Consider the following 23,261-nt stretch of genomic DNA (forward strand, 5'->3'; position numbering starts at 1 on the left):
AGTACATTACGTCTGGACTTCAACAGGGCTATCTGGTCCTCCGCGGTCAGCTCCCTGCAACATACAGACACATACAGTACATTAAGGGCTATCTGGTCCTCCGCGGTCAGCTCTCTGCAACATACAGACACATACAGTACATTAAGGGCTATCTGGTCCTCCGCGGTCAGCTCTCTGCAACATACAGACACATACAGTACATTAAGGGCTATCTGGTCCTCCGCGGTCAGCTCCCTGCAACATACAGACACATACAGTACATTAAGGGCTATCTGGTCCTCCGCGGTCAGCTCCCTGCAACATACAGACACATACAGTACATTAAGGGCTATCTGGTCCTCCGCGGTCAGCTCTCTGCAACATACAGACACATACAGTACATTAAGGGCTATCTGGTCCTCCGCGGTCAGCTCCCTGCAACATACAGACACATACAGTACATTAAGGGCTATCTGGTCCTCCGCGGTCAGCTCCCTGCAACATACAGACACATACAGTACATTAAGGGCTATCTGGTCCTCCGCGGTCAGCTCTCTGCAACATACAGACACATACAGTACATTAAGGGCTATCTGGTCCTCCGCGGTCAGCTCCCTGCAACATACAGACACATACAGTACATTAAGGGCTATCTGGTCCTCCGCGGTCAGCTCCCTGCAACATACAGACACATACAGTACAGTGTTTTGCGATCGTATGTTGCAGGTTTCTATGAAAACCACTGGCCCCGCTGCCTCCCTTAGATCTCCATATATGGAGCTGACCTGTTCTGACATTCCATATGTTGATCTGACCTCATCGAACCCTGTACACTCAAGACACGCTCCATATATTATGGCCAGTACAGAATTCATTCCATATGTTGACCTGACCCCCTCCATGCCAAAGCGCCAGTGCTCGCCGTCACCCAGGCGGATGTGTGCACGCGACCTCACCCTTTAGGGCGAGGTCTTACTGGGTTAAGATAATTAGCATCATTTAGGTCAAATAAGCTCTGTTAGACTGTTGGTGTAGCCTGTTATGAGTTAGTAACCTTCTGTCGTGATGAAAGTTCTCCTCTATTAAGCAACTTTTCATTCAGTTGAATTTGTGATCAATTAACCCATTCATAGGACGTGTGGAAACGTCATAGCTAATCCAACCCATGGATTGCGAGGACGTGTACAGTACACACGTCCTAGCACATTTTCATTGATATCAAACGAAAGAAAAATTGATTGAAAAAAAAATTGAAAAATGATTTTTCTTCTTTTTTTTTGGTTTGGCCTCTCCTTCTGCACCCTCGTTTAAAATATGAACGCGAGGGATTATCGAGCGACTTTATCGTAATCATAGCGAGGTAAGCAAGCGACATTATTTCTCCCAGAACGGAAGGGGGGGGGGGGGGGGGGTGTTCAGAGTAAATGTTGCTTCTTTAAGCAAGCGTGAACTATGTAGGACAACAACAACATGACATGACAAGTTTCACACCAATGCATTGGTAGCCAGAAACCACATTATGTGGCCGGAAGACAGGATGTGAAGAAATGCATGTAACATGTTAGAGCGACAGTTGTACTTCTGTAAGGGACATCCTGTGCCTGTACATCTGGACCTGCAGTGTCTTGATAAAGCACATGTCGGCTGAAACACATGATTTCACCACAGGACGGGAACCCATTTTGGTGTTTTAAGCATGTTATACTTTAGCTATTGAAAATAGCAGATCTACAAGCTCATAGCGCTACAAGCTTGTAGATCTGCTATTTTTGAAAAATCGTTAAAATGTGGCCCAAATCTTTGAATATATATTCTTTCAGAGCAAGCGTTTTTAACTCAGATCTTTGCTTCTGGGGGGTCTCTGGAACAACATATTTTCAGATGGGGGTTGGCGGCCAATTACATATAATCTTTGGGGTCCTTAATTGACATGAAATAGTTTGAGAACCACTGATATAGAAACATAGGTTTTTTTTTTTTTTTTAACTGTTTAGAAGATTATTTTTTAGAATCAGCCTCAGATCTAAATGGGTTAAAGGCAAGTGTGACGAATGAACAAATGTGTTGCTGCCAATATTTCACATCAAACTATGAATGTGGAGATGCCTCATTCATTCACACAGGTGGTATTCATGGTGGGAAGATATCCCTTGAAAAATGATGTCGGTTTATGTAGTCATCATGAGACTACAGACAGCTTGAATTGATGCAAATTATAACTGCACAAAATAAATGCTCCAGCTGGGTGTGGAAGGATGTTTAGAAAGATTAAAGTACTACAGTACTCAAACTTCAACGAGTGTCAGAATGTCTACTGCTGAGCTAAAAGATGTAAAGCCTGTTTGGGAAGATGATGTTATCATATCACACAACACACGACCATACAGACTGCCGTTCAGAGAAACATAAATGATGGATTGCACCTTTAACCACTTTCCTCCTAGCTCCCCTTCTGGGCATGGGATGAAAGGCAAACGTTCAGTCAAAGGAGAGAGCTGTGATTGGTCTACTTTTGGGGACCAGTGGTGTAAAGTAACTAAGTACATTTACTGTACTTAAGTACAATTTTCAGGTATTTGTACTTTACTTTGAGTACGTCAAATTTTCAGCACATTTACAGTACTTCTACTCCACTACATCTCAGGGCCAAATATTGTACTTTTACTCCACTACAATTATTTGAAAACTTTAGTTACTGGTTAGTTTTTAGATTTTTATTAGTATTGCAAAACACTCTAACCACTCAGCCCTACAGTATATACATTTCGGCCATTTGAAAATAGCCGAATCTGTGATTTTCTAAAGATTTTTTTACATTTTGAAAACTTGAAATACTTTTTCCACCACTGGCGTGGTCCAGACAGCTGTGGTGGCCGACATGAGAAATCATCCGCTGACCTTTGCTACTGCATGCAACACAATACAACGACTTGTGTTCACATCGTGTCAGCCCCGGGTTCTGACAATGTCCAGCAGAAAATAACAGAGTACATTCAGACGATGTGTAATGGGATTACTCTTAAGGCAAGTTTGGGTTGGCTATTTACAGAAGATTACATTAAATTGAGTTTTTGTGTATTTTCCTTTTGGAAAAATTATCTAAATTTAGAGGAACATTTTGTACTGTCCTAAAGTTTGTGTCAAACCCCACCCATCTGGCACCTAAAGGACGAGGGATGAAACGCACCACTAACAGGACCTTCAAATACATTGTGGTTCAAACCCTTTCTCTTCCTCTCCCTCTACCCCCCTCTTCCTCTCCCCCCCCTCCCCCCATCTTACTCCCTTTCTATCTGTCTCTCTCACATGCACGCACATACGCATGCACGCACGCACGCACATACACACGCACGCGCACACCATCTGTTACCTTCAAAGTTACACTTCTTTGTGTGCCGGGAGGTTTTAGGTGAGGTGATTTGGGAAAGGCTGGAAGAGGACAGTGTAATGAATGCATGGTTACCATGGTGACAGCACCATGCACATTCACTACCATGGTGACAGCACCATGCACGGTTCACTACCATGGTGACAGCACCATGCACGTTCACTACCATGGTGACAGCACCATGCACGTTCACTACCATGGTGACAGCACCATGCACGTTCACTACCATGGTGACAGCACCATGCACGTTCACTACCATGGTGACAGCACCATGCACGTTCACTACCATGGTGACAGCACCATGCACGTTCACTACCATGGTGACAGCACCATGCACGTTCACTAAAGCTGTACCCCCCCCCTCCCTCTCTCTTCTCTCTCTCTCTCTCTCTCTCTCTCTCTCTCTCTCTCTCTCTCATTCAAATTAAAATGTTCTTTATAGTAAAAGTAGAGCACTTATTGCCAAAACAAAATCAACAAAGTTGATTCTGCCGGTATCTACAAATTAAATTACTGTAGTAAATAAAAATGTATCGTAATGTAACGTACTATCAATCAAATGTTTGTCACATATTGGACCTTCTGTTTGAGAAAAAGGATATCCTCTTTTCTGTCTCTTAGGTTTTTTGCACTGCATCTATAAGAGGGTTTGCATGTGTGCATGGGTGTGTGTGTGCGTGGCCGCGTGCGTGCGTGCGTGCGTGCGTGCGTGTGCGTGCGTGCGTGTGTGTGTGTGTGTGTGTGTGCGTGTGTTTCTGGAGCGAATCTAGCAAACCACCACACTGATCAGTGCCAAATAGACTTCCAGGAGGCCACAGAAGGACCTTCACTGATGTATTTTCACATACATACTTTTCTAAAGTATTTCTCTTTAGTCAACGGGGCTGGGCCTTGCCCCGGTCTGGAGTCATATGTCATAGATGGAGTCAGTACTGCTGCATGGGGCTGGGCCTTGCCCCGGTCTGGAGTCATATGTCATAGATGGAGTCGGTACTGCTGCATGGGGCTGGACCTTGCCCAGATCTGGAACCTGATGTTGGATAGGAGTGTGAAGGGCAACGATGCCCTGAATCTTCGCACGATGCCCTGAATCTTGTCATGTCTAACCAATGACTATAGTCTAAACTAAGTATGCAACCTGTATTGACCACATATTTACTAATAACACTGATCTTTGCTTCAAAGCAGTATCGGTCTCTGTGAAGTTTAGCGACCATAATATTGTGGCTATTGTAAGAAAAACTCCAAAAGTTGGACCTAAAGTACTGAGGTCATATACAGTAGAAGTTGGACCTAAAGTACTGAGGTCATATACAGTAGAAGTTGGACCTAAAGTACTGAGGTCATATACAGTAGAAGTTGGACCTAAAGTACTGAGGTCATATACAGTAGAAGTTGGACCTAAAGTACTGAGGTCATATACAGTAGAAGGTTCTGTGAAGATGATTATTAGTGCCTGTGTTAGCTAGTGAGTGACACAGGCACTAGTACTAGTACTACTAGTAGTAGTACTAGTACAAAGGCACTAGTACTAGTAGTACTAGTAGTAGTACTAGTACTACTAGTAGTAGTACTAGTACTACTAGTACTACTAGTACTAGTAGTAGTACTAGTACACAGGCACTAGTACTAGTACTACTACTAGTAGTACTAGTACTAGTACTACTAGTACTACTAGTAGTAGTACTAGTAGTAGTACTAGTACACAGGCACTAGTACTAGTACTACTACTAGTAGTACTAGTACACAGGCACTAGTACTAGTACTACTACTAGTAGTACTAGTACTAGTACTACTAGTACTACTAGTAGTAGTACTAGTACACAGGCACTAGTACTATCTCACCTGGATTACTGCTCTGAAATATGGTCGGGCACAGACAAAAAAACATCTGTCTAAGCTTCAAATAGCTCAGAATAAAGCTCTCTCATGGCTCAGCGTAGAGAGGAGAATAAAGCTCTCTCATGGCTCAGCGTAGAGAGGGAAATAAAGCTCTCTCATGGCTCAGCGTAGAGAGGGAAATAAAGCTCTCTCGTGGCTCAGCGTAGAGAGGGAAATAAAGCTCTCTCGTGGCTCAGCGTAGAGAGGGAAATAAAGCTCTCTCATGGCTCAGCGTAGAGAGGGAAATAAAGCTCTCTCATGGCTCAGCGTAGAGAGGGAAATAAAGCTCTCTCGTGGCTCAGCGTAGAGAGGGAAATAAAGCTCTCTCGTGGCTCAGCGTAGAGAGGGAAATAAAGCTCTCTCGTGGCTCAGCGTAGAGAGGGAAATAAAGCTCTCTCATGGCTCAGCGTAGAGAGGGAAATAAAGCTCTCTCGTGGCTCAGCGTAGAGAGGAGAATAAAGCTCTCTCATGGCTCAGCGTAGAGAGGAGAATAAAGCTCTCTCATGGCTCAGCGTAGAGAGGAGAATAAAGCTCTCTCATGGCTCAGCGTAGAGAGGAGAATAAAGCTCTCTCATGGCTCAGCGTAGAGAGGGAAATAAAGCTCTCTCATGGCTCAGCGTAGAGAGGGAAATAAAGCTCTCTCATGGCTCAGCGTAGAGAGGGAAATAAAGCTCTCTCATGGCTCAGCGTAGAGAGGGAAATAAAGCTCTCTCATGGCTCAGCGTAGAGAGGAGAATAAAGCTCTCTCATGGCTCAGCGTAGAGAGGGAAATAAAGCTCTCTCATGGCTCAGCGTAGAGAGGGAAATAAAGCTCTCTCATGGCTCAGCGTAGAGAGGGAAATAAAGCTCTCTCGTGGCTCAGCGTAGAGAGGTTGGCATGCAATTTAGTGAGTTTCTTTAGGAATATTTGTCATAGTAAACAACCAGTTTGTCTGGATTCACAAATACAGTATGTGAGAGATGGTCATAGTCATGCTACCAGGCAGGCTACAGGCTAGTGGTCACATGGTTAAATACAAACACAGAGTGTTCAGGGCCATTACAATATGGAACACGTTACCCACTATGATCACACCCAGTAAGGCTAGTTAATTACCCCAATTTTAATTGTAATGGACTGACCTGTAATTCTACGGATTTTCATGCTTAGTGTTTTACTTTTAATGTCTTGAATGTATTTTCATTTTTAATGTATTTTTGAAAGATTGTACAGGTTTTATTGTGTTATATCTATGGTTTGTCATGGACCCCAGGAAGAGTAGCTGCTACTTTGGTGGCAGCTACTGGGGATCAATAAGACTAAAGAAAAAAGGAGTCCTGAGTTGGTGTTGGCTAGACTGCGCATCGCATGTCATAGTTGACTAGGCTGCATGGCCACATGAAGTCCAAGACATAGTCATAGTTGACTAGGCTGCATGGCCACATGAAGTCCAAGACATAGACATAGTTGACTAGGCTGCACGGCCACATGAAGTCCAAGACATAGTCATAGTTGACTAGGCTGCACGGCCACATGAAGTCCAAGACATAGACATTGACTAGGCTGCATGGCCACATGAAGTCCAAGACATAGCATAGTTGACTAGGCTGCACGGCCACATGAAGTCCAAGACATAGACATTGACTAGGCTGCATGGCCACATGAAGTCCAAGACATAGACATTGACTAGGCTGCATGGCCACATGAAGTCCAAGACATAGACATTGACTAGGCTGCACGGCCACATGAAGTCCAAGACATAACATAGTTGACTAGGCTGCATGGCCACATGAAGTCCAAGACATAGCATAGTTGACTAGGCTGCACGGCCACATGAAGTCCAAGACATAACATAGTTGACTAGGCTGCATGGCCACATGAAGTCCAAGACATAGACATTGACTAGGCTGCACGGCCACATGAAGTCCAAGACATAGCATAGTTGACTAGGCTGCATGGCCACATGAAGTCCAAGACATAGACATAGTTGACTAGGCTGCACGGCCACATGAAGTCCAAGACATAGTCATAGTTGACTAGGCTGCATGGCCACATGAAGTCCAAGACATAGTCATAGTTGACTAGGCTGCACGGCCACATGAAGTCCAAGACATAGACATAGTTGACTAGGCTGCACGGCCACATGAAGTCCAAGACATAGACATTGACTAGGCTGCACGGCCACATGAAGTCCAAGACATAGCATAGTTGACTAGGCTGCACGGCCACATGAAGTCCAAGACATAGACATTGACTAGGCTGCACGGCCACATGAAGTCCAAGACATAACATAGTTGACTAGGCTGCATGGCCACATGAAGTCCAAGACATAGCATAGTTGACTAGGCTGCACGGCCACATGAAGTCCAAGACATAACATAGTTGACTAGGCTGCACGGCCACATGAAGTCCAAGACATAACATAGTTGACTAGGCTGCATGGCCACATGAAGTCCAAGACATAACATAGTTGACTAGGCTGCACGGCCACATGAAGTCCAAGACATAGCATAGTTGACTAGGCTGCACGGCCACATGAAGTCCAAGACATAACATAGTTGACTAGGCTGCACGGCCACATGAAGTCCAAGACATAACATAGTTGACTAGGCTGCACGGCCACATGAAGTCCAAGACATAGCATAGTTGACTAGGCTGCACGGCCACATGAAGTCCAAGACATAACATAGTTGACTAGGCTGCACGGCCACATGAAGTCCAAGACATAGTTGACTAGGCTGCACGGCCACATGAAGTCCAAGACATAACATAGTTGACTAGGCTGCACGGCCACATGAAGTCCAAGACATAGCATAGTTGACTAGGCTGCACGGCCACATGAAGTCCAAGACATAACATAGTTGACTAGGCTGCACGGCCACATGAAGTCCAAGACATAGTTGACTAGGCTGCACGGCCACATGAAGTCCAAGACATAACATAGTTGACTAGGCTGCACGGCCACATGAAGTCCAAGACATAACATAGTTGACTAGGCTGCACGGCCACATGAAGTCCAAGACATAACATAGTTGACTAGGCTGCATGGCCACATGAAGTCCAAGACATAGCATAGTTGACTAGGCTGCACGGCCACATGAAGTCCAAGACATAACATAGTTGACTAGGCTGCACGGCCACATGAAGTCCAAGACATAGTTGACTAGGCTGCACGGCCACATGAAGTCCAAGACATAGTTGACTAGGCTGCACGGCCACATGAAGTCCAAGACATAGTTGACTAGGCTGCATGGCCACATGAAGTCCAAGACATAACATAGTTGACTAGGCTGCACGGCCACATGAAGTCCAAGACATAGACATAGTTGACTAGGCTGCATGGCCACATGAAGTCCAAGACATAGTTGACTAGGCTGCACGGCCACATGAAGTCCAAGACATAGTTGACTAGGCTGCATGGCCACATGAAGTCCAAGACATAACATAGTTGACTAGGCTGCACGGCCACATGAAGTCCAAGACATAGACATTGACTAGGCTGCACGGCCACATGAAGTCCAAGACATAGTTGACTAGGCTGCATGGCCACATGAAGTCCAAGACATAACATAGTTGACTAGGCTGCACGGCCACATGAAGTCCAAGACATAGACATTGACTAGGCTGCACGGCCACATGAAGTCCAAGACATAGTTGACTAGGCTGCACGGCCACATGAAGTCCAAGACATAACATAGTTGACTAGGCTGCACGGCCACATGAAGTCCAAGACATAGACATTGACTAGGCTGCACGGCCACATGAAGTCCAAGACATAGTTGACTAGGCTGCACGGCCACATGAAGTCCAAGACATAACATAGTTGACTAGGCTGCACGGCCACATGAAGTCCAAGACATAGTTGACTAGGCTGCACGGCCACATGAAGTCCAAGACATAACATAGTTGACTAGGCTGCACGGCCACATGAAGTCCAAGACATAACATAGTTGACTAGGCTGCACGGCCACATGAAGTCCAAGACATAGACATTGACTAGGCTGCACGGCCACATGAAGTCCAAGACATAACATAGTTGACTAGGCTGCACGGCCACATGAAGTCCAAGACATAGCATAGTTGACTAGGCTGCATGGCCACATGAAGTCCAAGACATAGACATTGACTAGGCTGCACGGCCACATGAAGTCCAAGACATAGACATTGACTAGGCTGCACGGCCACATGAAGTCCAAGACATAGCGCTCCCACACGGTTCCCATGTAATGTGGATCATGACCCCGAGGATACACATCAACTTTTCATTTGAGTGAAGCTCAACTGCATAGCCCATTCAATTTGTGGAGCTAAATTTTTCAGATTCCAGTGTGCGCCAGAGACAGCGTGCGGTAGGTTGGTCTTCACCTGTCCCGCTCTCTCTGTGCTCTAGAAATCTATACTGACTCCAAAGTCAGTATTGTACAGTATTCATATGCATACAGTAATGCATGAGCCATTTAAGTAGCTATAAGTAAGTTTGAACTTAGTGTGTGCAACTGGCTCCAGATGTGCATATCTTCCTTAATGTATGCAGAAAACAAGATATGTTGTTAAAGGTAGTTTGTGATATTTGCTAGGGGAAAACCAATACAAAATAAAGTTGCTAGAGTGTTTGTTCAGCGGTCTCCCCATTTGTTCAGCGGTCTCCCCATCTCTATAGAGTGTTTGTTCAGCGGTCTCCCCATCTCTATAGAGTGTTTGTTCAGCGGTCTCCCCATCTCTATAGAGTGTTTGTTCAGCGGTCTCCCCATCTCTATAGAGTGTTTGTTCAGCGGTCTCCCCATCTCTATAGAGTGTTTGTTCAGCGGTCTCCCCATCTCTATAGAGTGTTTGTTCAGCGGTCTCCCCATCTCTATAGAGTGTTTGTTCAGCGGTCTCCCCATCTCTATAGAGTGTTTGTTCAGCGGTCTCCCCATCTCTATAGAGTGTTTGTTCAGCGGTCTCCCCATCTCTATAGAGTGTTTGTTCAGCGGTCTCCCCATCTCTATAGAGTGTTTGTTCAGCGGTCTCCCCATCTCTCCAGCTCTTTAGTAAACAGAACATTTCATCCAATCACGAGAGTAGCCCATATTTCAGCTAAATTGTATAGTGTTCCAGTTCCAATAATGTTGTCTTAGTTTACGCATGATTCATGATAACTACTTTTTATATATGCGATGTATGCCATGCTTTTGTTATTGCTTAATGTAAATCGCTCTGGATTAAATTGTGCCTAAATTGTAATTATAAATATTGTAAATTGTCCGCTCACTTCTTTGTTTCATCACTTACAATTTCACTTGTTTATCCTGTTCCCTCTCCCGATTGGATACAATCCTACTATATTCCAGCCCTGTGGATTACATAATGCTTTTGGCTATTTTCAGTTCAACAGGGGGATCCATTCCATTCCACCCCCCGCCCTGCAGTCACCACAGTCTGGGCTCTGCTTCAAATGTCCTAGAAGAACTTTGGACACCTGACAAGGTCAGCAGAAAGGACAAATGGGTGTAAATAGAAAGCTAACTGTGCAACATGGGGATCATTTAGATTTCATATGAAAGGACACATGTAGCCTGTCCCACAAGGACACACAGGTGACTGTTTTCCTTCCACTTTCCACAACAATTATGTGATCTATGTGCGTGCAGCCGTGCATACATTTGTGTGTTTACATCGTGTGAGAGCGTGGTTGTTCTGCCATATTCTCAGAAGAGCTTGTTTGTTTGTTAGTGCTAATAGCATCTCCTAGCTCTGCAACATGCTGGGATAAAAACCACTGTGTGTGTGTGTGTGTGTGTGTGTGTGTGTGTGTGTGTGTGTGTGTGTGTGTGTGTGTGTGTGTGTGTGTGTGTGTGTGTGTGTGTGTGTGTGTGTGTGTGTGTGTGTGCGTGCGTGCGTGCGTGCGTGCGTGCGTGCGTGCGTGCTAGGGGTACTGTTCATTTATTCATTTATGTATTATGTCTACATTCATGTTCTCATGTTTATGTTCTCTCTCTAAGCTGTGAGCTTCCGGGGATGCGTGGTGCAGAACAACTCTCCATAGCACAATAACAGGGTCAGATGGATGTGTGTATCGTAGTGGCCGCCTGGTTTGACTCTTCTGTCTGCCTGACACCTATAGCATACTTGACTTAGAAGGTGAAGTATCTTAACTCCAAAGAGAGACTGCTTTTCTCTCTATAAAGCCCATGAACAAACCTCTAATACTTAGGCAAAAGTACTCAGGATAAACGCGGAGGCAGACAGATGAATGAAGGTTTCGGAGTCCAGGTTTATTGCAAAGACAAAGTACAGCTCAGATGCATGGCCGGAGCCATGCATGCACCCAGCCTGACGGCAGGACACACTACTACAGATTGAACATTTGAGTGGAGTTTTATACAAGCTCAAATCCCAATACACGTTTGAAACAGACAGTCGTTAACACTCAAACCAAAATGTCTGGACAGGTCACAGGAAGCACAACAGGAGACCTCTGGTCTGAATGCTCCTAGATCAAAGTAGGCCTAGCTATTTAGCATAGGTGCCAGCTGTGAAGAATGGGGCCTAAATGTCTACCCTGTTGGTCCTGTTGGTGAGACCTAGTATTATCAGGCTTACAATTTTAGATGTGAATTTAGTCTGTCTAGTTTAACATGATTTAGGCTATATTGATGAAATGTGGTTCCACCAGATACCACAAAGGATTTTTGAAATTATATTGTATTGTATTGTATTGTATTGTATTGTATTGTATTTATAGTTATAGTGCTTAGTGCACACTTAAGACAAAACACTGGTTCCACTTGTGTGGTGGAATCAGTTCCGTCCTTTTCCTGACAAATTTAGAACCAGTTCGAAGTGAAAATAAGAACCCGGTAAGTTGGTTCGGAAATCGGAACTGGAACCTAAAGATACTTATTTTTTTCTTGCCCTGAACTGGGAACCACAGTGGGTGAGTCAATACTCTACAGGCTGGAAGATACTGATACTGACAAAAACAAAACTGTGCAGTGGTCTAGTTAGTAAGTTTGATAGTTAGATTTGAGCCAAGAATGGGTCAGCCTGACCTGAAGCATTCTGTTCTCTAAACATGATCCCACTCGGCTAAAAATACCTTTCTTAACTGCAGCCCTCTGTATCGCACAACACTTGAATGTTGAAATGGCATCACTCGGCCTGTATTCAGGCCTGTAGAGTCACACTCATATTAGCAGTAGTACAGTCAGTGTCTACTGTCGGAATGGATGCTGTGGACGATGTGTATAGTCTGCGTCTGCATTGTTTTGGGATATGGGGGGGTGTGGCTTACCTGAAGCCTGGGATCATCTTTGCGAAGCCAATGACCTTCTGGATGCTGTAGGACACCAGGTCCGCTAGATGAGGCAGCATGGACAGCTTGGTGTCCTCCTCGCTGGAGTCTGGACTGCCTGCACCGTCCTGGTACATCATCAGCAGGTTGCTGAAGTTCAACTTGGTGTCCACTGACTCTGTACGAGAGGAGAGGAGAGGAGAGGAGAGGAGAGGAGAGGAGAGGAGAGGAGAGGAGAGGAGAGGAGAGGAGAGGAGAGGAGAGGAGAGGAGAGGATTAGTGATGTATTGCCGATGGAAATGACTGTGATGGAACATATCTGGTGGGATTAATTAAGGTCTATCTATCCATCAAACCAATAGTGTAGGAAACTAGAAAATACTGTTCCTGAAGAAACAGTGTGGACTCTCTGTGTTGGTATAGCCAGTATCTAGTACTCTCGTGTTGGTACATATAGCCAGTAGCCAGTATCTAGTACTCTCTGGGTTGGTACATGTAGCCACTAGCCAGTATCTAGTACTCTCTGTGTTGGTACATGTAGCCACTAGCCAGTATCTAGTACTCTCTGTGTTGGTGCATATAGCCACTAGCCAGTATCTAGTACTCTCTGTGTTGGTGCATATAGCCACTAGCCAGTATCTAGTACTCTCTGTGTTGGTACATATAGCCACTAGCCAGTATCTAGTACTCTCTGTGTTGGTGCATATAGCCACTAGCCAGTATCTAGTACTCTCTGTGTTGTACATATAGCCACTAGCCAGTATCTAGTACTCTCTGTGTTGTACATATAGCCACTAGCCAGTATCTAGTACTCTCTGTGTTGGTACATATAGCCACTAGCCAGTATCTAGTACTCTCTGTGTTGGTACATAATAGCCACTAGCCAGTATCTAGTACTCTCTGTGTTGGTACATATAGCCACTAGCCAGTATCTAGTACTCTCTGTGTTGGTACATATAGCCACTAGCCAGTATCTAGTACTCTCTGTGTTGGTGCATATAGCCACTAGCCAGTATCTAGTACTCTCTGTGTTGGTACATATAGCCACTAGCCAGTATCTAGTACTCTCTGTGTTGGTACATGTAGCCACTAGCCAGTATCTAGTACTCTCTGTGTTGGTACATATAGCCACTAGCCAGTATCTAGTACTCTCTGTGTTGGTACATATAGCCAGTACTCTCTGTGTTGGTACATATAGCCACTAGCCAGTATCTAGTACTCTCTGTGTTGGTACATGTAGCCACTAGCCAGTATCTAGTACTCTCTGTGTTGGTACATATAGCCACTAGCCAGTATCTAGTACTCTCTGTGTTGGTACATATAGCCACTAGCCAGTATCTAGTACTCTCTGTGTTGGTACATAATAGCCACTAGCCAGTATCTAGTACTCTCTGTGTTGGTACATATAGCCACTAGCCAGTATCTAGTACTCTCTGTGTTGGTGCATATAGCCACTAGCCAGTATCTAGTACTCTCTGTGTTGGTACATGTAGCCACTAGCCAGTATCTAGTACTCTCTGTGTTGGTACATGTAGCCACTAGCCAGTATCTAGTACTCTCTGTGTTGGTACATATAGCCACTAGCCAGTATCTAGTACTCTCTGTGTTGGTACATATAGCCACTAGCCAGTATCTAGTACTCTCTGTGTTGGTACATGTAGCCACTAGCCAGTATCTAGTACTCTCTGTGTTGGTACATATAGCCACTAGCCAGTATCTAGTACTCTCTGTGTTGGTACATGTAGCCACTAGCCAGTATCTAGTACTCTCTGTGTTGGTACATGTAGCCACTAGCCAGTATCTAGTACTCTCTGTGTTGGTACATGTAGCCACTAGCCAGTATCTAGTACTCTCTGTGTTGGTACATGTAGCCACTAGCCAGTATCTAGTACTCTCTGTGTTGGTACATATAGCCACTAGCCAGTATCTAGTACTCTCTGTGTTGGTGCATATAGCCACTAGCCAGTATCTAGTACTCTCTGTGTTGTACATATAGCCAGTATCTAGTACTTAAATAATGTTTTAAGTAGTGGCCTGGGTGTTGTTAGTTTTAGGTTTCTGTGTTAAGAGTGTTGCTAGACTTGCGGTTTGTGTGTGTGTGTGTGTGTGTGTGTGTGTGTGTGTGTGTGTGTGTGTGTGTGTGTGTGTGTGTCTCACCAGGTGAGTGGTTAAAGGAGTCAGAGGAGGCATCTGATAGAGAATGAAGTGACGCTGCACGACTGGCACTGCGCGTTACTGGGCCCTCTCGCACTGGAGGCTGTACACACACACACACACACACACACACACACACACACACACACACACACACACACACACACACACACACACACACACACACACACACACACACACACACACACGCACACGCACACCCAACGTTTTATAGTAGCACTCATCAAACAAAGTTATAGTGGGTCATAATCTGCTGGACAGAGTAATGTTCTTCAAATTAGCTTTGGCATGTCAGCTAGCTGTTTTGCAGGCCGGTTCACTCTCTGTATCCCAGCTTGACAAAACATTTGGCGTTTTATGTATGTTTGATTTTTCGTTTTATTATCCCGCCTCGAGCTTGCATGAGTAATTCTGGATCGTAGGAACTTCCTCCGCTTAGCGTGTAGGAAACAAGTCGAACATTTTACAGTACTGTGATGTATTCAGATTTAAGGCTGGCGAGTGTGTGTATAATATATGTAATGTATGTGATACACAACGCCTCAGGCCTGTAGGTGGTTTGAGAGACATAACAACAAGCTAGCTGACTGAATGCAACACAGCTCATCTTCAAAGACAAAATGAAAACCACAGCTGCCTGGCACCGGAGTCTACTACAGACATCCACTCAATAATGTATGGTATCGAATGACATCTTAAAATTCATTGTAAATACTTCTAAAGGCTTTGTTTCAAAGCCATGAAAAAAAATATGTAAAACACAGCTGTTAAAGCCCAGTATTCTTAGCGTTTTTCAGCTGTCGCATGTTTTCCAGCGTCAACCTGTAGTCATATACTATACATTGATTCCAGAGGCGCCATAGAGACTAGGGCCTGAATGATGCCAGATTGGTGGGGTCCGATGCTTTGTTGACTGTTGAGGCTGATGATGTGTGAGGAGGTTGTGTGTTGAGGCTGTGTGTGTTTGTTTGTATGTGTGTGTGTGTGTGTGCGTGGGTGTGTGCTTGGGTGCGTGCGCATGCGCGCGCACGTGTGTGTGTGTATGTGGATGCTTTGCTCACTGGAAATACTCAAAAGTGTCCTTGAGTGGGTTCCAAAATGGCCCTGTACGGGTGTGTACCCAAGTGTACAAATGGAGAGTGTACATTCGGTCGGGTCCATTTGGTGCCATTTGTACACTCAGAGTTATGGCTGTCCGTGAAATGAAAAGGTCTGCCCCCTGCTGTATACCAAATGGAACAGGGCCTTAATTAGTATCGTCTGTAACACCTGTGAAGGAAGTAGGAAGAGTTGTTCTGTGTGCATATAGAGCCTATTGGGTACTTAGAGTATATATTAATAGAGACGGCACCGGATTTCTCCTCCCATCCACTTGCATTAAGTTGCTCTAAAGCGCATGAGGCGATTTCACTCCTTCTTCCGGGTAGGAACAGAGTGCATTCTGGGATGCATTGGACCCAAACACATGAACGCGCTGCCGTTGACTATCATTGCGCCGTTAGTGCGCGCTCACGTATGAAACATTCGTTCACGTGTCATGGACCCAATAACATGAACGTGTGCAATGTTAGTCAACGGACCAGCGCTGTCTCGAGCTGCAATGACAAATTCGGCCACTATGTCCATTTCGCCTCAGGGTTTCCTCCGGGTGCCGTCTCTATTCATATATACTCTAAGATTGGGTGTAGCAGAAGGTGTCTCCACAGACCCTGAAGCGTGTGAAGTCGGAGTAGGAGTCGTCGTAGGTCTTGTGGTGCGCTTCCACCAGGCAGGAGATGATCTGAGTCTGATCGTCGTCCAGACGAGGCTTCATGGCCTCCCGGGCAGCCTCCTCCTCCTTCCGCTTGCTGATCATGTCCTTCTTCCTCTGCACCTCCTCGTCTGTCAGGATGACTGCACGGGAACATGGACAGTTCATTCACGCATACGTCAAATAAAGCAATCAATCAAAGTTAATTAAAATAATAAACGCACGCACGCACGCACGCACGCACGCACGCACGCACGCACGCACGCACGCACGCACGCATGCACGCACACACAAATAAGCAAAGGAAGACACACCCATGTTCAATGCATTTAAAGATGGGGTGTGTTTGGAGGAACATGCAGCAATGTGAATCAAACATAGATTTGTATTCGATACGTCATCACGCAGCACGTTTTCGTTCAAAGGAGGTAATTCAATGTGGACTTTTGATATGAAAATACACAAAAATTTGAATATTCCCATTGTTTTGGCATCTATTGTTAGGTAATAGGTATGCCCATATGATGACCACGGATATGCTCTAAAAGTGTGACATTTTTCTACCAATGTTCCAAACCTCCTTACATGGACAGATTAACTCTTTGAGCGTTTCAAGGATTTCTATATAGTAGGTAGACTTCTCTATGGCCAGAATGGCGTTTTTGAATGATTTATTGAAAATTCTCTGTTGTGAATGTGTGACAACGAAAGACCTTCAGAGAAAGCTTGACTTGTCTGCTTACAGGAAAAAAATGAACTGAGTTGATAAAATGTTTAGTTCTTGTGTTGGAATCCATTTAAAAGAGCCTGCATTTACACTGGGTAGTGTTTCTAGGACAACAAAAAAAGTTATGCCCGGTTTAAGTTTTATTTTCTAAATAACTTTTTTTCTGCTGGGCGTACATAGCCATGCAATATCTCATTTTAAAGGGTGAGTTGTCTAGTTCAATTAAAATAAAATAAAAAGTTTCTCACATGTACCACTGTAGATATTTTGCCATCTATAAATAGCATGGTCAGTCATGATCAATCTGACCTATCCAGCTAAAAGTCTCCATAGCTCTGAATTGGAACATCATATAAACTCAATTCTTTTTTGGGGTAAAATTAGACATTCTAACGCACATTTTGATATATACCATGTTTACATAGTCTTACCAGTACCTTGTCTATTCATGCATGTATCTCAAAAACCTATTATGAAGAAACACAGTTTTGATAGAAAACACATCCAAGGACATTGTTTTGATATGACTTGGTGCCCATGAAATGTATCAAAATATAGACTTGAATGTATACTGTATTATAAAAAAGAAATTGAGTTATTACCATCTACCGTTACAGAGTAAATCACAGTTGAAACTCGCTTAGTCATATACAATAAACCTCACAATAGTGAACAAAATAGCCATGACAGGTCTAACTCATTGTAAAAGCGTCTTTTATTTGTTATGACTACTAACATAATAAAATTATAATAAATATTACAGAAAATAAATAGGCCTACATACAAAACAGTTGTCCCCAAACTCCCCAGTGTCCCCAAACCACTGCATTCCAGTTGTTCTTGACGGTGTGTGTGTGTGTAGGCCCCCCTGAAATGAATGAATCCGGTTCAGTGTCGGAGAACTCCATCGCAGTCTTGACTCTTCGTCTTCATCATCATCCTCCTCCTCATCTGATGTCAGTTCTAAATATATAAAAAATAAACATTTAGCTGTTGTCAGTGCACGCTACTATTACATGGTGTTTGTAGCTGGCTGCTAGTATCACGATAAAATAATAGGCGACGTTAGAATGACACCAATGAGTGCTCGCAGGTATAATATCCAGCACCATCGCGTCGCCACATTCCACTGGCTGTTGGCTAGTTGCTAGCAAACACTGCAGAAATGGTACTGGCTATTGGCCGGTGGGGGGACGTAGGCTATCTGACATCATCGTCATCATCATCATCATCACACGGTGACACACTAAACAATGTAAAATCATGATTGTTGAGTGGTGTAAACCACTCCTACAACTGGCTTTTTTGTTGAGTGGTGTAAACCACTCCTACAACTGGCTTTTTTGTGCAGAAAAAATGAGCATGGTTGCTATGTTCACCCTGTTCACCCGGGTGTGATTCCTACAACTGGCTTTGTTTGTGCAGAAAACATGAGCATGGTTGCTATGTTCACCCTGTTCACCCGGGTGTGATTTCATTACGTCAGACATGATTTCATTACGTCATACAGACCTTACACCACTCAGTTCACACGGGTGTGATTGTATACAATACAATGAATGCGATTATCATGCAAGCTCATAACTCATGGACAAAAGAAATCTACAAGCTCACAACGCGTCGCGCATGTGACCTGTTTGAGCTTGTAGAGCTGGCTGCTAGTATCACGATAAAATAATAGGCGACGTTAGAATGACACCAATGAGTGCTCGCGGGTATAATATCCAGCACCATCGCGTCGCCACATTCCACTGGCTGTTACATACAATACAATGAATGCGATTATCATACAAGCTCATATAACTCATGGGCAAAAGAAATCTACAAGCTCACAACGCGTCGCGCATGTGACCTGTTTGAGCTTGTAGATCCTCATGTTTGTTCTCCGTCTTTGTAGACAGTAAAAGGTGCTGGCTAATGGCTGGAAGGGGGGTTAGTGTCGGTCGGTGCAGTACAAATGTATCGTAGCAGGCATGCAGCCATGCACGCATGGCAGTACAATTATTTTATATTGTAGCGTGCCATATAGGCGATCTGATCTGAAGAGTAATGTTCGCTCCTTTTATTTACTGTCTACAAATACGGAGAACAAACATGCATCGTTTACTGAAGCAACGCGTGGTTATGTGCGACGCGTTGTGAGCTTGTAGATTTCTTTTGTCCATGATTTCTGATCACTATAGAAGGGCATTTTCTACAATAAGATTACCTCAAAACATTCCGGGTTGATCGTCTTCTTTCAATGGTTTCCCGGTATAGCTCATCGGACGACGATGAGGAGACAATGAGTGGTAGTGGCCGGTCCCCGCTCCGGTTCTAAGCCCAGCCACCGGTCCCAGCGACCGGGCTGGTGGGGACTGGAGAAGGCGACTGGGACGTGTATGGATCAATACTACTACCACAAAACTCGCTCAAATAAATATTACTGCTTTCAACTTTTTCTGATAGAAAATCGCTCGGGCGAGACGTCAAACGGGCTGAACACTGAAAACTATGAAAACTCCCTCCGCCCCCACTGTTTACTGGGGTGTGGGATCAGCTTCCAATGGCAAAGCGTACACGTGTGTCACGTGACACGGGTTTTCTGGGAAATGTAGTTGATATTTATGCTCAATACTATATACAGAGGTGCGGACCGAATTAATCAATTGGTATTAATAAAAAAAGAGAACTACGGAAAATCACGTACAGGGCAGAAAAGACTAATGCAAAACTCCACGTGTTTTCCAGTAGTAATCTGTCTAAGGGTTAACAGGGTTAAAAATGTAAATTCCCAAAAGGAGGTCATTTACTGCCAAAGTTTATCCTTTTTCTCCTTTGTACATAATAGTGTTTTGTATTTGTTGATGACATGTATTATTGTGTTACATTTTGTATTCTATGTTGATGAATTGAATACGTATAACCCACAATGTCCCCAGGCAGTATACATCTCTGTCTAATTAAGTATTCAATCAAGGATTACGTTGATAATTACAATCAGACAGACGGTGAGACATGGGTGAGACATGGGTGAGACATGGGTGTAATCTAGAGCTCCTCTCACGGAGAATACAGTGTTCATTTATCACCTTGTATCTCAGGGAGAGTATAAAATGTAAACAAATGGACCCACGGGTCCACTTGGTAAGATTTGCAGACTCTCTGAGGTGAATTATGTTGTGACAATGTGTCTCGATGCCTACTGTAATTTTGTGAAAGCGCACACAAACACAAACACACACACACACGCACGCACGCACGCACGCACGCACGCACGCACACGCACGCGCACGCTCACGCTCACGCACATGCACACAAACAACAGAAATCATCCAGTGAATCCACACTGGCTGATCTGCATGACAATGTGCCTCGGCAGCATCAAGGTAACATGATAGTGGAGCTGCACAAAGCCCTCCATGACAGCGAGTTAATCACAGCGACACTGCGGACACACCTCGTTGTTCCCGAGGAAAGGGAGTGTGTGATCGTACAAGCGTAATGACATGCTGGGCAGCGGTAAACGAGGATCGGGCTGCCTCAGATCGCTGCCGAGAGGCTTGGAGAGTTCGTTGAGTTTGTGTGCGTTACAATTTTTTCTTTCTATAAATGAAAGAATAAAATAAAAATAAGTAGTGAAAATAGCAGATCTGCACTTATACGCTACCACCTTGTAGATCTGTGAACAATAGGAAACAAAGTCATTTCTTGGGTGAATTACACCTTGTCCGGACGGAGGCTTTTGTGCCGGTTCTGTACAACCAGCTGTCCGACGGACACCACACGGGGCACTGCACTCCGGCCCCTTTTCCACCGGTTGGTTCCCGATGGGAACCGGTTCAGTTCTTTTCCACCGGTTGGTTCCCGATGGGAACCGGTTCAGTTCATTTTGGTTTTTAGTAGGGCTGTCAAATGATTAAAAATTTTAATCAGATTAATCACAGCTTCAAAATTAATTTAATCATGATTAATCACCATTCGAACTATGTCCAAAATATGCCATATTTTCCTGTATATTGTTGTGGAAATGTTAATATAAATGACAGAAAGCGGATATAAATTAGTTTTTTAATGTTTTTTGTTTTCTAATGCATTTATATATGATGTGAGCATTTGTAGGCCTAGCCTACACTTTGAGTTAAATTAACACTGGCTTTTGGCCATGTAGACTGGGGTCCCCCATGAGGAAGTCACTAATGTTGCTCTGGAGAGCAACATTAGCAACTTAGCAACTGTGAATAACATATAAATGTAGGTTTTAAGGCTAGAATGGCATTGTAGAGCACTGGACGTTCCTGAGCCGCGCACACGGGCGCACGTTAGGGGCTTATACTCTAAGGTTAGGGGGAACACTGCGCATGCGTTAATTGCGTTAAATATTTTAACGCAATTAATTAACGCAATTAATTAACGCCGTTAACGCGTTATTATTGACAGCATTAGTTTTTAGTCCATGAGCCAGAGCTCCAAAATTGGAACATGAATTATTAGATTGTTATCACCATGAAACTTCATGAGTACTTACACGAAGACAATGACTTATTGTATTACAAATTATACATTTTTAAATATGCAAATGAGGCAGTATGTAGAAAAATATGCAAAATAATGTAAAATATGAAAAAGCTACTACTGTGGAAGGGTTATCATGTATTAATGTACTTGTATTGATCATATAAACAATTTAATATAGGTCTAGTTTGGCCACCAATTTTGGAGCTCTGGCTCATGGACTAAAAACCAAAAAGAACTGAACCGTTTCCCATTGGGAACCAACCGGTGGAAAGGGGGTCTCCCTGTCATAGGCGGCCCAGGGGCCACGTGCCTCCCCTGGTGGCCAAATAAATAAATAAATATTTTTTTATTTTTGTTGTCAATAATGTAACTTCATATACTCATGTATACTCGTTTATATTTTTCATTTCAGTCATGCTTTGTAATGAACAGTTTTGCAACATTACATGATTGACATTGACATGACTCACATGCTGATTGGCATACTATAGTTTGCTCCAAAATGACTAAATAAATCATATAGTGTCTAGAAGTAGTTGTCTTGCATATTTAGTTGTTTATGTTTTATAACTTAGCCATTGAGTTCTCACAGATGTGTACCCAGATATTGTAGTTATATAACACGTTTTTAAAACACAATGTACCCTGCTGTTTGAAATTACTAGGCCTACTGCTTTATTTATGGAGAGAGAGAGAGAGAGAGAGAGAGAGAGAGAGAGAGAGAGAGAGAGAGAGAGAGAGAGGCCCAACCAGTGGTATTCAACTGGCGGCCCGGGGACCAAATGCGGCCCGCGGAGCACCCCCTTGTGGCCCCTGGAAGAAATTTCATTTTTTTTTAAGTTTTTTTGTGTGGGTGAAAATTCTGGGAATAATAATGTGGGGCTAAAGGGCGAAAGTTACAGGTATGGTGTGTGCGATATGAAGTGTGAGATTACCATAAAGTGTGAGATTACCATAAAGCACTGTGGCAGTGTGTGTGTGTGTGTGTGTGTGTGTGTGTGCGTGCGTGCGTGCGTGCGTGCGTGCGTGCGTGCGTGCGTGCGTGCGTGCGTGCGTGCGTGCGTGCGTGCGTGCGTGCGTGCGTGCGTGCGTGCGTGCGTGCGTGCGTGCGTGTCCGTCCAGCTGGTGCTCACTGACAGTCGTTAATGTCAAGGCAATTATGTTTATGCACTGCCAAATAGGTCTACATCTATTCTAAGGTAGCATATACCATGTATAGACATATTATACTGATCATATCTGTGCAGAAATATACATAAATCCCACAAAGAACCCACAAATGTCCGTGCTTCGCGCGCACGCTGTGCGGCCCCTCCCACACACAATCATTATACAGTTGTGGCCCCCGGCCTAATCTAGTTGAATACCCCTGAGCTACGGTATGTCAACGTATTTTACTAAAATGCAAATCAATATGTACTGTATGTCAACGTATTTTACAAAAATGCAAATCAAATGCTGAAATCCTACGATCTTGGGAACATTTCATGTGGTGCGTGCGTGCGCATGTGTGTGTGCGCGTGTGCTCGTGCACGCTCCCTGTGCATACCATGCATGTGTGAACTTGTGTCGTACGTATGCATAGAGCCCATGGGGTGTGCTGGCGTCATG

General features: G+C 44.2%; 1 protein-coding gene across 1 annotated transcript in view; it reads right to left on the minus strand.

Annotated features, from left to right (window-relative positions):
• LOC306940973 (vitamin D3 receptor A) overlaps window positions 1–23,261 on the minus strand; it is a 94,452-nt gene that overhangs the window by 4,920 nt on the left and 66,271 nt on the right. The window contains exons 5-7 of the mRNA XM_079526277.1: window positions 16,385–16,569; window positions 14,659–14,758; window positions 12,502–12,679 (exon numbers count right to left, since the gene is read on the minus strand). Of these exons, the coding sequence (XP_079382403.1) occupies window positions 12,502–12,679; window positions 14,659–14,758; window positions 16,385–16,569 (463 nt within the window). The remainder of the gene's footprint in view (window positions 1–12,501; window positions 12,680–14,658; window positions 14,759–16,384; window positions 16,570–23,261) is intronic.

The sequence above is a fragment of the Electrona antarctica genome, assembly GCF_951216825.1.
Source record: "Electrona antarctica genome assembly, chromosome: 2".
NCBI lineage: Eukaryota > Metazoa > Chordata > Actinopteri > Myctophiformes > Myctophidae > Electrona > Electrona antarctica.